Source organism: Clytia hemisphaerica, unplaced genomic scaffold, assembly GCF_902728285.1.
Source record: "Clytia hemisphaerica strain Z4C2 unplaced genomic scaffold, Clytia hemisphaerica genome assembly, whole genome shotgun sequence".
Taxonomy (NCBI): domain Eukaryota; kingdom Metazoa; phylum Cnidaria; class Hydrozoa; order Leptothecata; family Clytiidae; genus Clytia; species Clytia hemisphaerica.
The window spans coordinates 90114-106265 of record NW_027103268.1 but is presented as its reverse complement, the minus strand read 5'-3'; the positions used below and the strand labels follow the sequence as shown (position 1 = coordinate 106265).

At 39.2% G+C, this 16152-nt stretch overlaps 1 protein-coding gene and 1 long non-coding RNA gene across 2 annotated transcripts; one reads left to right on the top strand and one right to left on the bottom strand.

Moving 5' to 3' along the window:
* The first annotated feature begins 552 nt into the window (after nt 1-552).
* Nucleotides 553-10225, top strand: LOC136801408 (adenosine receptor A3-like). Its single transcript, XM_067058047.1, has 5 exons — nt 553-793; nt 1040-1741; nt 2442-2528; nt 8504-8563; nt 10110-10225. The coding sequence occupies exons 1-5, from the start codon at nt 553-555 to the stop codon at nt 10223-10225; spliced, it is 1206 nt and encodes a 401-aa protein (XP_066914148.1).
* Nucleotides 10226-13776: 3551 nt separating this feature from the next.
* On the bottom strand, nt 13777-15275 carry LOC136801130 (uncharacterized). The gene is made up of 2 exons (XR_010845812.1): nt 15223-15275; nt 13777-14413 (listed from the first exon to the last, which is right to left on the bottom strand). It is a non-coding gene; the product is annotated as an uncharacterized lncRNA (long non-coding RNA).
* Nucleotides 15276-16152: the final 877 nt, after the last annotated feature.

Sequence of the window (16152 nt, the reverse complement as noted above, 5' to 3'; positions counted from 1 at the left end):
CTGCAAGAATAAAGCCAGACGATCTCAATCGAACGGAATCGACGATCGAACCAGTCGAACAACAATCGAACCAATCGAATATTACCCAGAATTTTGACGTTCGATTGAGATTCCATTGCGTTCGACAATCGAATTTCAATCGGTCGATTGCGTTCGATTTCGTTCGATTGGTTCGATCGTCGATTTCGTTCGATTGAGATCGTCTGGCTATTAGAGACCTGAGAGTAGGTGTGATTAGGTCTTTAAGATTTCTGAAATGACAAAAGAACAAAAAGCCTCAATTAAAAAAAAAATCTAGCATTGGTGAACGGGGACACCTTACCCAGGACAAAGGGTACTTAAACCATTGGGATACCTAAAAAGTGGGCTACAACTTTGGGAAAGAGAGTTTCAAGCTACATAAGCAGAAGCACAATAATCAATGTGCAAATCTTCAGTCAATTTCAAACCTAACCAAAATTCAAACAGAATGAAAACTATTTTAATACTTCCAAACTCTAGATAAGTTTTTGGAGTGAGTTTTATTATGTCAAATTGATTGCTTTGAAAGTAATGGTCTTTAAAACAGGTTTGTGTAGTTTGCTTTATTTAATTCTCTCTAAAGCCCTGGAGATTGCAGCATTATGCTTCATTAGCATCACCGTCATCATTGTGAACCTGTTGGTAATTTTGGCGTATTTCAAGGGTTCAAGAAGGCTGAGAACAAAGACCAATTTATTCATTATCAACTTAGCGATTGCTGATTTATTGGTTGGAGCACTTTCGATTCCAGTCTGGGTTATGTCTCTCCTCAGTATGTCCTTCAATTATTAAAAAATATGTATAAATTATATTTGAAAGTTTTTCCTAAAGATTGATGAGCTGGATTCAACATTTCTTCAACATAAAAATACTGATGGGAAAAGCTGGATAAAGCTGGTCTTGAAATATATTCAGTTCTAGGGTTTAAATGTGCATTTCACTTATTTTGAACTTTATTTTTCTCACTGCTCAAAATAAACATATTTTGTGAACTAGCAAAGTTTTTCTTTGGTTATAGATTTCATAACACATGAACATGTCATTTATGAATATCTCGTTGGTTTGGATGTCCTCTTTGGTACAACCTCAATTTTATCACTAACAGCAATCAGTATTGAAAGAATGTTGGCGGTCAAGTTTGCCTTGATGCATCGCAATCTAAACAACTTACCCTTTTACATTATCATTTCCATTGTTTGGGGTATTGGTATAGTAACCGCTGGTTTGAGACTCTTTTGGGAGGATAAAAAATATTATACTCTCTTTGTTTTTTTGGTCGCATTCATATTTCCAGCAATAGTAATTGTCTTCAGTTACTCTATTATCGTTTACACAGCTGTACAATTCAGGAGGTTTTCAAGCAATAGGATGAATAGAGATATTCAAATTGCCAAAAAAATTTTGATAATAATTGGACTTTTTTTGATATTTTGGTTACCATTTTTCGCATTGAATATGTGTTATTATTTTGGAACACCATATCTGGTTACAAAAATCGAATCATCAACTGGACTTGTATCCATTGCCAAAATCATGCATTATATCAATTCGATGATGAACTTTTTTCTATATGCTTTACGTGTGCCTGATTTTCATGGTTCAATCAAAACATTACTGTTTAATTGTTGTGGCAAAAAAAGAATTCAACATCAAACACTGACTCACTCTCATATGTTACTCCCACAGTCTTTAAACCCATGGAAAACAAAACAACCCTCAAGTAAGGATTAGTTTCATGCTGTTTCTTTCAAGATTTATTCTGGATAATGTATTAACCATAGAAACTCTTTGTTTAAATTGTCAATGGCAAAAAATCTGCTAACCAAAATAATGAGATTTTTTGTATGCATTTTGTTCTTGTGGCATTTCAGAAATCTCAATGATTTTGAATCACCCCTAGGTTTATCTTTTCCTCCCCATCTCGAGAAGCGCACCCACGTAAGCACCTTGTAAAAAAAGCTTTGTTGTTATGCTATTAAAAATGTTAGCAGAATAAAAAAAAACAAGCTGGAAAGGAAAAACAAAATTTGAGAAACTATGGGCTTGAAAGTTCCAACATCACACTCTGTGTCCCAAATGTACAACTAATTAGAAAATAGCCACTATCAAAGCAACTAACCCCATAGATTTTTTGAATTTTAGGCCCCAACCTCTGACTTGGCCTAGGTGCCTTTTAAATTCCGGGGGAGGGGGGCTGAAACCATGTTAAGTTTTACTACTTTCTATTCTGTTTATTAACTCCTGTTTTTCTATAAAAAGGTCAAACAAACAATAGTTTCATCTTTTAGTACAAAGTTAAAGGGTTCTATTCCATATTTAAATTATAGAACAATATTTTTCATGTACTGTTGGTTGCAAACTTGACATTGAAGCAAAATTGGAGAAAAAGAAATGTTTTATTCTTTCTTTGGTTTTCACAGGAACAAGAAAGAATACACAGTTGCGTTTTCTGCTCAATCGAAAGGAAGATGAATGTTTTGAGAAACTCTTTATCAATGATTATGTTGGTAAGTTTGCTTTAAGTCATTACTCTCAGGTGCTTGAGATTTTGCACACTTGTTATTTGGGTGAATACCTGGGGTTGTTTTTTCATTTTTTCAAAATTTTCATTTTGGGGACTTGGGGATGAGTTTTAGCACTAAAACCTAGCTGAAAACTTTGGGGGCAGCCTGTAGACTCAAATAAAAATAGTCTGATTTGACTGAAATTTTGTGGGTGTTTTTCATTTTTTTGTTGATAATTTTAATTTCTGAGGTCCAATATCTGTAGAGTTCAAGGTTCAGTAGGTAGAGTAACAGAGCTCCTAAGCCTCGTAGTGTATAATGAGTGACGATCAGTAATAAGAGATTAACAATGTGACTGCTTACTAGAAGTGAGTATCTTAAAAGAGGATGGCCTCACGGCCTATGATAAACTATATACATTCTACATGCCCCCTTTTTGGAGGCTAAATGCTATGCGTAACGTTCATATAATACTATATACATTCCGTCAATCGTGAGATTGACCAGTTATCTTTGGAGAGAGGGGGCGTGGTGCTCTTCGTTGTCGAGTACTACGTCGGGGTTGTACATCGTGTGCTGTTGGGCTGGCATCTCGTCTTGGCGGTGCTGGGTCATTCCAGATTTCGGGTTCTTGAGGGGTGTTCGGGGTTTGCTCGTCTTGCGGCTGTTGGGGTGGAGGGGTCGTTTTTGGGGGTGGCTTTTTCGGAGGCGGACTTGACAGGTAGTCGATGTTCTGACGGCACACGGGAAAGATCTGTTTGAGGAACCTTCTGTTCCTCCGGGTGGTGTGGCGGCTGCCATCGACGACGACGCGATATTGGCGGTTTGGGAGGGTTTCGGCGACGAATCCAGTGCTGTTCCATTTGGTGGGCTGGTTGCCATTTTGGTTTTGGATCTGTACAGAGTCTCCGATGTTGAGTGGTGGTAATTCTTTCGTCGTTTCTTGTGGTGGCTTGACGAGGTGACGCTTCGCTAGTGCTTCTTCCCTCTTGCTTGCGATTTCCTGCCATTCGGTTCGTAGTTTCATGTTTGATGTTGGTAGGTGGTCCCTAATGGGTCGTCCGAACAGAGCAATTGCTGGTGATATTGCAGTGAGTTGGCATGGGGTGTTACGATGGGTCATTAGGGCTTTGACTGCGCTTTCGTTGTCTAGCTTTCCGGTTCTTGGGTCGATGTTGCCGAGGAGGATGCGTTTTGCTGTCTTCACACCGGCTTCTGCTCTTCCGTTACTTTGAGCGTAGTAGGCTGACGACAGTCGCTGGCGGATTCTCCACTGTTTCAGGAAAGCTTTGTAGTCGTGTGAATCGAATGGCGGACCTCCATCGGCTGCGATTTCTTCCGGAACTCCGAACAGGGCGAAGTACATAAGTAGGACCTTCTTGATTGAGCGGAAGTTCGTGGTTGACAGGTTTGCCACTTCGACCCATCCCGAGTAGGCGTCCACGTAGATGAGGTATGAGAATCCCGAGAGCTTGCATAGGTCTGTGGCGACGATTTCGAACGGTGTTTCCGGTGCTTGGGGTTCCATCGGGGATTCTGGGTGTTGTGTTGGTGCTTGTTCGTTGCATTGACGACACTGGGCGCGGTATAGCTTAACGGCTGCGTCGAGTCCCGGCCAAAAGAATCTTTCACGGGCGTTGGCCATCATGCTACTAACACCTTGGTGGGCTGCGTGGAGGCCTTCGAGGACAATACGGCGAAGGTCTTTAGGAATGAGCATCTTGTGATTTTTGAACGGCACTCCATCGACTGCATATAGTTCTTCACGCATGTTCCAGTATGGGTGTAGCTCGACGGGTAGGTCTGATTTGGCTGATGGGAATCCGTTGGCGATCACATTGACGAGGGAAATGCATTCTTGGTCATGAACTGCGTGTTGTTGGACGATCTCCCAATCAATAGAAGCGACGCCGTCGGCTTGTGAGTGCGCGAATGACAGCGCTGCTGCTTCGCAGGCGATGGACTGCTCGTCGGTCTCTTCGACGGGGACGGGGTTACGGGATGTGGTGTCCGCGATTTTCATCTTCTTCGATTTGCCGGGAACGTGCACGATCTTGAAACGATACATCAACGTCTTTTCTTTGAAGCACAGGAGTCGTGGGTTAGATATCGAACTAAGTTCTCGATCGTTCAATATCCGAATCAGGGGCTTGTGATCGACTGCTACGGTGAGGTTTGGGGATCCCATCACGAACATTCGACAGCGTTGCAGTCCGTGAACAACTGCCAGGGCTTCCCCTTCGATGGGTGCATATCTGCTTTCAGAATCAGTGGTGAAGCGGGAGCCGGCAAAGACCAATTTCCAATGACCTTCTCCGCAATCTGGTTTGACTGGGTCGGGACAGTTGCAGTGTTTCTGTGTGAGGTCGAACCCAATGCCTGTTTTCGACCAATCCGTTGTCAGACAGGTTGGGCGATCCGTTTCGAACGTTTTGACACCGTCCTTTACAAGTTCGATAATCTTGTTTTTCGACGCTTGGAAAAGTTCATCGAGCGTCTCATCCCAGAAAAATGTCTTGGACGACAGGAGTTGGCGGAACGGTTCCATGACCGGGGCTTGGGCGAACGCGTAAGCGAGTTGGTTAACAAGTCCGAACCAGGATCGCACATCGGTCACGGATTTCGGGGTCGGGAAGTCTTTGATGGCAGACAAGATCTTCTTGAGCGGGCGATATCCGTCTTCGAATAATTCAAACCCGGCAAATTCGACAACAGGTTGGCAGAATTGGAATTTGTCCTTGTTGAAAATAATACCGTTTTTAGCACAGAGGATCAGATAGTCTATCGTGTGCCAGAAGGATTCTTCGATGCTGTGGTCCCAGAGTAGTGTGTCGTCGACAATTCTAGCAGATCTCGGGAACTCTTGGGTGATGTCATCAAACCTCCGAGTGTACGCATCTCCAGAGACGTGGTACCCCATTGGGGCGCGGCAGTACCGATACCGACCCCATTCGGTAATGAAAGTCATGCTGTTCTTGGTCGTTTCGTGAAGTGGGAGGCTATGATATCCATTCCACGCGTCGATTACAGTTCTGTACGTTTTTATGGGGACAGTAGATGCAACGTTGAAGGGGCTTGGTGTGTGATGTGGTTCTCGGAGTGTAGCGTCGTTAAGTTTCTGTAGATCGACAGTTCGGCGGGGGTCCCCGTTTTTCTTTGAGGTGACAATCATACGCGCACACCACTCGGTTGTGGTTCCTTGGGGGATTTGTTCGATGATCTTGAGACGGACGTCGCGGTCGATGTCTTCTTTGACTTTTGTTTCCAGTGGTGTGGGACGGGGATAGGCGTGTGAGCTGCGTAAGGGACTGCGTCTTCTTTAAGATGGAGTCGGATGGGTTCTCCTGTCATTGTTGGTAGCTCCTGGTGAGGGCATTGGTTAAAGGCGGAAGAGCCGAACGCGTCCAGGATCCATGATTTAAGCTTTGGAATGTTCTCTTGCGTTGGCTCGAAGGGGATGTCTTCTGGGCGATTCGGAGGTGGCGTTCTCTCTTGGCAGTGGCATTCGTCCGATTGTGACTCTGTGGAGGCGGAGATGCTTTTCGGGAAGGATTCGTTGACGATTCCCAAATCTTTCATGGCGGTTTGAGATAGGTAGAAACCTTTACAGTTTTTCGAAATGTAAACCATTTGACTCGATGAGCGCCCTCCGTAAGTGATGTGGAGGAAGAGCGTGCCCAATATATCGAGAGGGGCGTGAGTGATGCCTACAATTTTATGTTTGGTTTTTACGAGGTAGGCGTATGGGCATTTCAGTTTATTTAATAGTTCGGGTCCGGCAGTGCATGTTTGGCATCCGCTATCTGCTATAGCTTCGGTGAGTGTGTCCGTTATAATGGGGCCGTTCCTCTTACCAAACTGCCCGTGGGTCTGTTTGAGTATTTTGATGGACACGTCAATTTTCGGTGGGCTTTCGGGGCGAGTTGGTGTGAACGAGTTGCCTCTCCATTCCATGTGGGAAGGAACGGTGGCGTTCGCTAGGGCCGGTTGTTCGAGGACGGGGCAAGACGAAAATCCTCATCGGGTGTTGCGAATGCGAAGGATGGCACGTCCTCTAGTTGGCCTTCTTCTTGCTGTTGTGGGTGGGATGCTTCTCCGACGGCGCTTGCTTGGGAACGACTCGCTGTGCCTTTCATACATACGGCGCGGAAATGACCCTTGATTCCGCAATTACCACAGTTCTTATTGAATGCTGGACAGTCTTTGCGAGCCATGGTTTTACCTTCGTGCGAAGTGCGTCCGCAGCCTCTGCAGGGGCGGTTGGTCTTGCTATCATGGGGACGATTGGTCTTGCTATCATGTTGTTGTGGACGTCTGAATTGGTCTCGTCTGTAGGTCGATTTGGCGAATGCGTTGGTGGAGCTGCTCGTCGGGGGGTTGGCTCTCATGATGTCGGTTGATTGTTCTGTTGATTCGAGACATTGTAAACGTTCTATTTTGTCTCCTAACGTCGGCAGGGCTGCTGTTTCTGAGAGTATTCGGGACTGGTGTTGTTGGTTTCTCAGCCCGAACACCAACTGGTGGGCGATCATTTCATCCGCGAAGCTGACGGGGTTTGGTTCTTCGTGGTTTTCACAAGCTATCTTGAATTTGCATAGGATGGCATTTGAACGAAGGCGGGCGACGAATTGTGTGATTGTTTCGCCGTCCATCTGACAGAGTCTGAAAAATTTCATTCTGTGGACTTCTTTGTGAGTGCCTTTTACGGCGACACTCTTAATAAAGTTTAATAACTCATTTTCGTTGGCGGTATTGAGGGCTTCCGCCCCGACGTATTCGAATAAAAGGCGGTTGACGTCTTGCGAGCAAGCCGCTCTCAGTTCTAGTCGAAGCATGTTGACATCAGTTACGGCTGTCATAGTTTTGTATCTATTCCAGGAGTCCTTGAAAAGCTCCCATTCTTGTTCATCAGTGTCGGCGTTTATGATGGGTCTCTCGGGGGATTTGGTTTTCGTTCTCGGCTGCGGATGCTGTTGTTGTTGTTGTTGAGGTGGGACGGCGGCGACGTTGATTCTTAATTGTGCGTTTTCCGCGTGGAGATTCGTCAGTTGTGTCATTTGTTGTTCCATGAGCAAGAGCATTCGTTGTATTTGCTCTTCGGAGGCCATAGTATACTGTGATCTGGTACGGGCGGTGAGCGTCGATACGATGAGCGGGTGTCGTTGATATTAGGGCGGGTTGGCGGGCGTTCGGTAGAAGGCGGGCGGACGCGCGGTTCAGAGGTGAGGCGGACGGGCGCTTGCGGGCGGGAATTCGGTTCCGTACGAGTGGGTTTCTTTGGTGCGTGTGACCACGGAAATGAAAACAACCAAGATGGCGGATGTATAAGTTCGAGATCTCGTGTTGGATGAAAGATTTGATCCTGATGATGCAAGCTGAATACGACGTGAGGCTTCTCAAAATCCTACTTGCAGCGCCATGTAGAGTTCAAGGTTCAGTAGGTAGAGTAACAGAGCTCCTAAGCCTCGTAGTTTATAATGAGTGACGATCAGTAATAAGAGATTAACAATGTGACTGCTTACTAGAAGTGAGTATCTTAAAAGAGGATGGCCTCACGGCCTATGATAAACTATATACATTATTTTGCTAAAATTTACAATTGGGCCTTTGAATAATTTATTTGAATAATACTGAAGTTGAGCCAGTCCGGTTAGCAATTTCGGCAGTTAAAATCAGAAATTTTGATCCATATAGTCAAAAACTTATAAAGAAAAAGCTGTGTAGAAATTCAAAAATTTAATTACAATCATTAAAATTACTTCCTACTGATTCTCCTGTCTCTGATGAGTGTTCCTGAGACATTTCTATTCCAAAAACGTATGTATTATGAGCAACTGGGGAGCAGCTGCATTTCCTTTTTTTAGCAATAGAATAATGTAACTTCCACACCTTCTCAATTGTCATTTTATACAAAAACGTTCTATTGTTCTCATCTTAAATTTATCTTAATGGTGCTGTACTCCTGTTTCCTTTTTTAGGCTTTGGAATTTTCACAAAGTTTCCAATAGGGAAACAAGATGTCATCCTAGAATATAAAGGTATATCTTCAGTTTTTAGCTAAAGCAATCAAGTCAGTCAGTTGTTCAAATATTTATTTTTGTTTCTTAGATAATTTTCGGATTTGTTGCACAAGGTCTGTCATAGATTAGGTCTGTCATAGATTATTTAACTAAAAATAGCTTTGCTTCTAAAATCTAGTTTTTTTCTGTATTAAGAGCCATTTTTTCTTAGAGTCTACTTCAGGATACCTTAATGTCCAGGGGGGTACAGACACAGGGTACTGCAAGCAAGTACAGGATAATATTTTTTGGGTACTTTTTCACAGAATTTTGCTGTTTTTCAATAAAAAAAGTAGTTTGTTGTAATATTTTGACTTTTCAATTATTAATTCTTTTGATTTGAAATTTTTTTAATCGACAAATTTTTTTTACTCTTTTGACAAATTTTTTGATTTTTTTGAAGACAAAACTTCCAAAATGGTCAAGAAGTGTGTGATGAAAATCAAAGGACAAAAGCTTCCGACTCCATCATTGATAGTTTGCTTGAATTATCTGTGAATTTTCAGTCTGAAAAATTAACAATAGTACCCCTCTCTTGGTCTAATCTGTAAAATTTAACAAAATTTTAGTAAAAAATCAAGTTAGTACCCTATGGGTTAGTACCCTGCCTCTGTACCCCCCCCTCAGATTTTGATGAAATTTAGACCAAATGACCCTTTTGGTAAGAAAAGACACAAACCCAACTTAGCTGCATTTTTCTGTCATTTTTTGAACCATGCAATTAGGTAGAAATTCCAAAATTCAGATTTTAGTGAAATATTCCACCCATTAGACAACCCTATCAAGAAATGGAGCACTAAAAGTTTGTTGTAGACCTTCAATTTTGCTGTAAATATGCATTTCGCTTCGATTCTTCAATTTTTGGGCCCCTTTAAGAGTGTGCTAGCAAATTTTCAAGAAATTTTTGGTAACCCACTTTTTATTTTTCCGATTCCCAGCAAAAAGTTCTGATGTATTGGAAAGAAACAGACCTTCATTCGTCTCCAATCAATTTCTTTTCACTTCCAAATTTTCTTCCCCACAGAAATTGTATTTTTTTGGTATGAAATTTTGTTCCGTATTCCAAAATCAAGGAGTCATCTCAAAAACCACTTAAGCTATGAAGCTGATTTTTTCAGGATTGTCTTTTCTAACTAAAAGGGTCATTTGGACAAAATTTTAGCAAAATCTGAGACATCAAGGTATCACACCTTGAAGAATTTGAAGATTAAAGGCTCTTAAAGTCAATCTTATCGTATGTGTATGTAACATGTACTCTGATTCAGCAATACGCTTTTCCAGTCACTGTATTTATGTGACTACAGTACTGTATTTAAGTGTCTACATTAGCAATATACTTTTCCAGTAACTGTATTTTTATAGTGTCTACATTTTAAACACAGGCTGTACTTTCCAATCTTTTTACTACGAAGTGAAGCTAAAGCATTGTAACTTTTTTGGTCTTGGCATTGCAATGAACGTTTAAAACAATTAACAAAAGGTTCGAAAACATTGTGCGATTATTTACGTTTTGTTCTATTGACAGGTGAACTGGTTTCTATCGAAGAAGCTGATGAAAGACGGATAAATTATGAAAGAGATGGACATGGATGTTTTATTTATGATGGTGTTTCAGACATCGATGGGAAATTACGATGGTAAGATAATGATACAGGTGTCTTACTTTCATATTAGCAATTTAAAAAAGCTAGTTTTGTACCCTTTTGGTCTTACCTTTAATGGTATTTATTTTCGCATGTTACAAACAAATTTTTTTGAGGTAATGTGTTTTGCGTGTATTAAATTTCACGATTGCCAGTTTCTGGAAACTTTTGCGTGTATTAAATTTTGCAAAAGGCATTTTCAAAAAGTGGGAACAAAGATTTATTATACACTGGATAAACGACTCATAAAACGATGGAGAGCGATCATTGTATTTTCATTGTTTCAGAAAACAATTGATGTTCTAGCTTTGTCCGCAAAGGACAACTGTCATGGCGGCTCGAAGATGTCTGATTTTTAAAAATGTTTATCAGTCTTATTTTTAAAAAGTTCTCTAGCTCTTTCTTTTTGTACATTTGCAGAAAAAAAGTTTGAAAGTAAGGCTAGCATTCCGAGCTGGATACATTTGTGAAATGTAATGTGAGAAAAACATCATTAGACAAGAAATTCAGACAAAATGCTTATAGTGACACGAAATTTTCAATTGGAAATATCTTTCCAAGACTGTCCCCAGAAGAGCTGAAATTAACATACATAAGACTTGAGTGTCTTGGCTCCACTGTGGTATGAAAATCCTTTGGAGGCACGTGGTGGTAAAGTGGTTTTTTTGAGGTTGAAGTTTGAAAATTTCTGGTGTCAACATTAAGTTTCTTATACATAACACGTCTTTTGCATCTTTCTCACAGCTTGAAACGTCATAACGACTTAAAATTAGCAATTAAGTGGAAGAATCTGACTCTCACAGGAAAGTTTTAAGTCTCTTTTGGGAATTGGTTGAGTGATTTTCGATAAGAAATGCAATATAAATGCTTCGAAAAATCATTTAATGAGGGAAGGAGAGTGAACAATACTATCATTACTGCGGACATAGCTAGTACACGAGAAATCGGCAAAAATCTGTTACTTGTATATCCAGTGTATAATAAATCCTTGGTGGGAATAAAGCAAGAAAATGACTGATTTAGCTTGAATAGCTAAATCAGTCATTTTGAAATTTCGAAATCGAAAATTTCTAACACGCAAAAATAAATACCATAAGGTAAGTGTTGTTAAAAACTTACCTTAATAAGGTAGTCAGTTAAATAGGTGCTGCCAAATGAGCTTAATTTTTTTTTATTCTAAGGTCAAAAACAACTAGTCAATTTGGTCTGGTCTAAGAAAAAAATTTAGATTTAGATTCAGATTTGATTTGATTTTAATTTGAATGAGACTAGTGATATTAGTTTGAGTTCAACAATTTCTCTCTTCAGTTTGGATGCAACATTGATGGAAGGCTACGGAAAATATATCAACGATTCACCAAAGTGCCTAGCCAATGCAATAATGAAAAGACAGATAGTGGATCAAAAAGTTCGTCTTTACCTTGTCGCATCCCAAGATATTGAGCAAGGAACGGAAATCCGGTAAGTTGGCTGGTGGACGGGAAACATTTATCTTTTTAGGGTCAACCTGGGTCAGCCTATGGTTCGTTCAAAAAAGAAACAAACCTTTCCTCACAAAAAAATAATCCTTTCAAAATCATAAACTATGAATGGAAATTTAGAGGTTTCAGGCAAGAGGGTGTTATAAGCGTAGAGTTATCCACTTAGTTTCAAAAAGAAAAATGCTTACATCCGGGTGTCTGAATCTGTCCTACCTGATTATGAATCATCGATTCATTTCTTTCTTCCAAACAATCTTTAATAATTTCCACCACCAAAAGAAAATGTTTTGTTTCGTTAAACAAAATTGCTAAAAGAAAACCTGAAAACTAAGACTAACAACACGAGGAATAATTACAACTGTTGTTAGTCATCCAGTTTTACCACTCGACTGGACAGCATAAATTAAAAAACTTTGTTATGAAAAAAAAAACACAACAACATTTTCTTTCAAGTTTATAACTATTGAAAAAACAGAAAAATTCGATTTTGCAATGATTCGCAATGGAATGTCTTCTTTTTCTGACTTGGCGCCCAAATGTTGTTTTGATATTTTTCGGCTTCGTAGATCAGCCTGGTTTGGACTCGATCTTTCATAAAATGGATTATAAAAAAGTAAGGCCAAACTTAACCGACCCAGTCCAATCTTGGACGATCTAAGTCATTCTTGGTTGTTCTTGGGCGAGTTGGACGAAGAACAAAAAGGCCGAACCTAGCCGAACATGAATGTTATCTAAATCGCGTGGCAAGACACATTTGTGGCTTTTTATTATATTCTTTGAAGTCTTTACTCACAAGGCTGGGAAACCAATTTTTTATTCACAAGGCCTGGAAACCAATGGCTCAACTACTACATGATAGGCCTCTAAGTTACAGAAAATTGGTAAAGTTTAGCTTAATGTGGTGTTGCTGGGTGTTGCGCAAATTTGCCAGTTTATAGATATGAATTTTGAATAGTTATTGGTTGATTGTTTTAACAGGTATGACTATTATGATTCCGAAGAAAACATGGTATGGAGAAAAATGGTAAGAGAAGCAGTCAGTTTTAGTTTCCTTTAAGTCAATCAATTTATTTAGACTGTTTTAGACTCAGACCTCTGCAGATCATTAGAAAATTTTAACATTTAGATATTGCAGAATGGTATAGTTACAGATTAAAACTTTTGAATAATAGATAGTTTTAAAAGTCAATATTGAACTTTTCAGTCTGTGTAATCACACATCTATATTCTTCATTTTTTATTGTTCCATTTTAGAACAAATACTTGGCTCCATTAACGAGCTCTCTTACATCAGAAAGGTGAGATGTTTTAACAAACACAAGGCGCCCAAGGGCGTGAAGGCCCAGCTAAAAAAATCCGTAATAAAGACAAAATACAAGGATACTTGCTACAGGGTTAATTTGAAAAATAATCCGCAAAATTGATTTTTCTATAATTTCCGCTTTTGTTTTATCTTATGACTTACAGTAGATTGATTAAAATGAATTGATTGATTAATCTTAAAACGAATTTTTCAGTTATTCAAAGTAAATTCTCATCCCCCTTGGAGCTTCGAATAACCGGGAGTCTACTGTTTTTTTTCTCATTGTAGGGATCGATGATCAAACAACTGGACGACCCAATTTGCATTCCTAAAGGGTTGTGTAAGGAGCAAGAGTTCCTGAATATGTAAATATCAATAGCAGTTTTTAACATGTAATATATCTAGACATTGTCACTTTTAAAGGTACTAAAAAAATTCTCCCTTCACTATTTCACCCCACCCCCCCCTTTTTTTTGAAGGGAAAATTGTACCCTTCGTTTGCAAAATTGATTGTCACTTTGTAAAGATAGTAAAAAAATCTCCCGTCACTATTTCACAAGTCGTCTGATATGGAGAGTTCTTCCATGACCACAGACAAAGAAAGTTTTGAAGTTTTGCTTGAAATAGAAGAGTTGACTACTAAATGACGATAAATTGAGCGGAGATCATATTGCCTTGTCCCGTTAAAGTTGCCGATTGAACTACGGGATGCTTCGATCGATATCATGTTTTGAAAAGGGGAATGTAAAAAAAATGATAAATACGTCAGTTTCAAATATAATGTATATTTATTTTAATAACCTATTGTTTTTTAACAAGTTAAAAAAGCTGAGCAAGTAAGTGGTAAACAATGAAATGTCAAAAAAAATCATAAATTCTGGTTTAGCCTCGGAAATCTGAGTTACCCAAATGAAACACAAGTTAATTGAATCAAGTGAGCCGAGTACTATCAAGTTAGCCGAGTAATATCAAGTTAGCTGAGTAGTGTCAAGTTAGCTGAGTAATATCAAGTTAGCCGAGTAATATCAAGTTAGCTGAGTAATTTCAAGTTAGCTGAGTAGTATCAAGTGAGCCGAACATTATCAAGTTAGCCAAACATTATCAAGTTAGCCGAGTAATATCAAGTGAGCCGAGTAATATCAAGTGAGCTAAGTAATATCAAGTGAGCCGAGTAGTATCAATTGAGCCGATGAGTAATATCAATTGAGCCGTGTAAAACCAAATAAACTGAGTAAAACAAAGTACTCCAAGTGTATTCTGGCGAGCCAAGTGAATCGAGGGGAATCCTTTAAATCTGAGTTAACTGTGTGAATCCAAGTTAGCTTTGTATAACCAAGCTATCTAATGTAAATCCAGATTGACCAGAGTAGCTATACACTGAATGATGTGGACTTGATGAACCCTGAAAAATAAAAACAAAAACGAAATTACCCAAACAGTCGCGTTCAACTGGAGTATACTACCATGTTCATAAATCGTAAAGCTCAAGTGCAGCGTAAGCTTGTTCCAAGTTCTGGAAGACTTTCATAATTATGTCCACCTGTTAGGAAGATACTTGCTTTTTGTTGAAAATTGAGGCGTGCAAGCAATTATAGGTTACAATTTTTTCGCACAACATAAAGAACCCGAGATGAAATCTGATCATGATGTTTTACAAATACAAGTGAAAATCTCATTTCTAGGGCAGCAACTTTAAAGGGATAAGCAGATAAAAAATAAAATTCAGCCCAAAGATTGCTTCCATAGTCCTTAGCAAAACCTCCAAATTTTACAGGCTACTTGTTTTTCAAAGTCGAAATATTTAGGTAATTTTTAATTTCTGCTGGAAGACAATAGAATTTCAACATGAGGTACGTATGAGGTACGAAAAACTGAGATTTCTAATTGTCATATCTTGAATCTGGAATGTTATTTCTCAAAAATATTTGGAGGGCTTACTAAGGACTGTGTAAAGAATCTTTTAGCCAATTTTCATATTTTATCTGGTTATCCCTTTAAAAGTTTCAAACAAAAAGGACAAAAAATTACGAATCAAAAAAAGAAATCCTTCTCTAGACTATAACCAACAATGAGCTTCTCTTTACCACGCTTCCCCCAACCTCACAAAGATTTTGCAGTAAATGGTAATACACAGCTTGATTTTTCACTTAAGTCATTAGGTTACCAAGCCTTTTAATGATAAATCCTGAAGAAAATCAAATTCAAACTCACCTTAAGATTGGGTATCAATCAATCAGTGGGAACCAATCAGTCTGGATATGATGCACCTGAACCATAGGCTAATTTGTCAGTTTCCCTACTAATAGAGTATAGCTCGATTATAGCTTATATTCATGGCGTCCCGGGTTTTGTTTTAGGATTACAACGAAAAGGCAAAGATTGGTATGATAGAGCTGGAGCCCTGTGCAATATGTAGAGAACGTTATACGTCTTTGAAACGACTGACAGAACACGTCAGCTCATGTGGTGAAATATTCAAATGCGATGAATGTGGTAACAAATATATGTCAGAAAAAGCCTTGAAAGGACACAAAAACGCAAAACACATCCGCCAACACAAATGTGAACAATGTGATATGGCATTTGAAAACCCGTCTAAGCTGAAAAGACATATTTCAACACACACAAAATCAAAATCATTTCTTTGTGAAATCTGTGGCAAGCCATTCAGTCGTAAAGATAACCTAAAGCAACACAAGAAGAAGAAACACAGCAGCAATAACTAAACATTATGTATAAAAAAACATTATAAAATTTCTTTGAAGCTCATTATATTTGGAAAAAAGACTACCCATTTACTTTAAAATGTTTTTAAATGCAGTACTTCCTTAGTTGTTTCTGAAATGTGAGGCCCGCATTGTTCTTAATTTATTCCTAGTTTTGACCAAATTTCAGTTCTTATAAAAAACGTGTACTACATGAAAAGAAGCAAAATTTCCAAAATTTCCATAGTAACAGTAACAATGCTAGTACTTTTAGCATAGACACATTAAGGCTTGTCATAGTAACATGCAAAATTATTTTGGAATTTTCAAAACTATCGATGCCAAAGTTTCCATAAGTTCGATGCAAATTTTCAGAATTAATAATTCTATTAAAAAATGAACCCTGCCACCCCTATATATTGGCTTCTCCCATAAT

What these genes read in the sequence shown, in the direction of transcription:
- LOC136801408 (XM_067058047.1), top strand. Translation starts at nt 553, where the DNA reads ATGGTCTTTAAAACAGGTTTGTGTAGTTTGCTTTATTTAATTCTCTCT. An exon ending in CTGGGTTATGTCTCTCCTCA is followed by an intron (nt 794 to 1,039) that starts GTATGTCCTTCA and finishes CTTTGGTTATAG; the next exon opens with ATTTCATAACACATGAACAT. An exon ending in CTTTATCAATGATTATGTTG is followed by an intron (nt 2,529 to 8,503) that starts GTAAGTTTGCTT and finishes TTCCTTTTTTAG; the next exon opens with GCTTTGGAATTTTCACAAAG.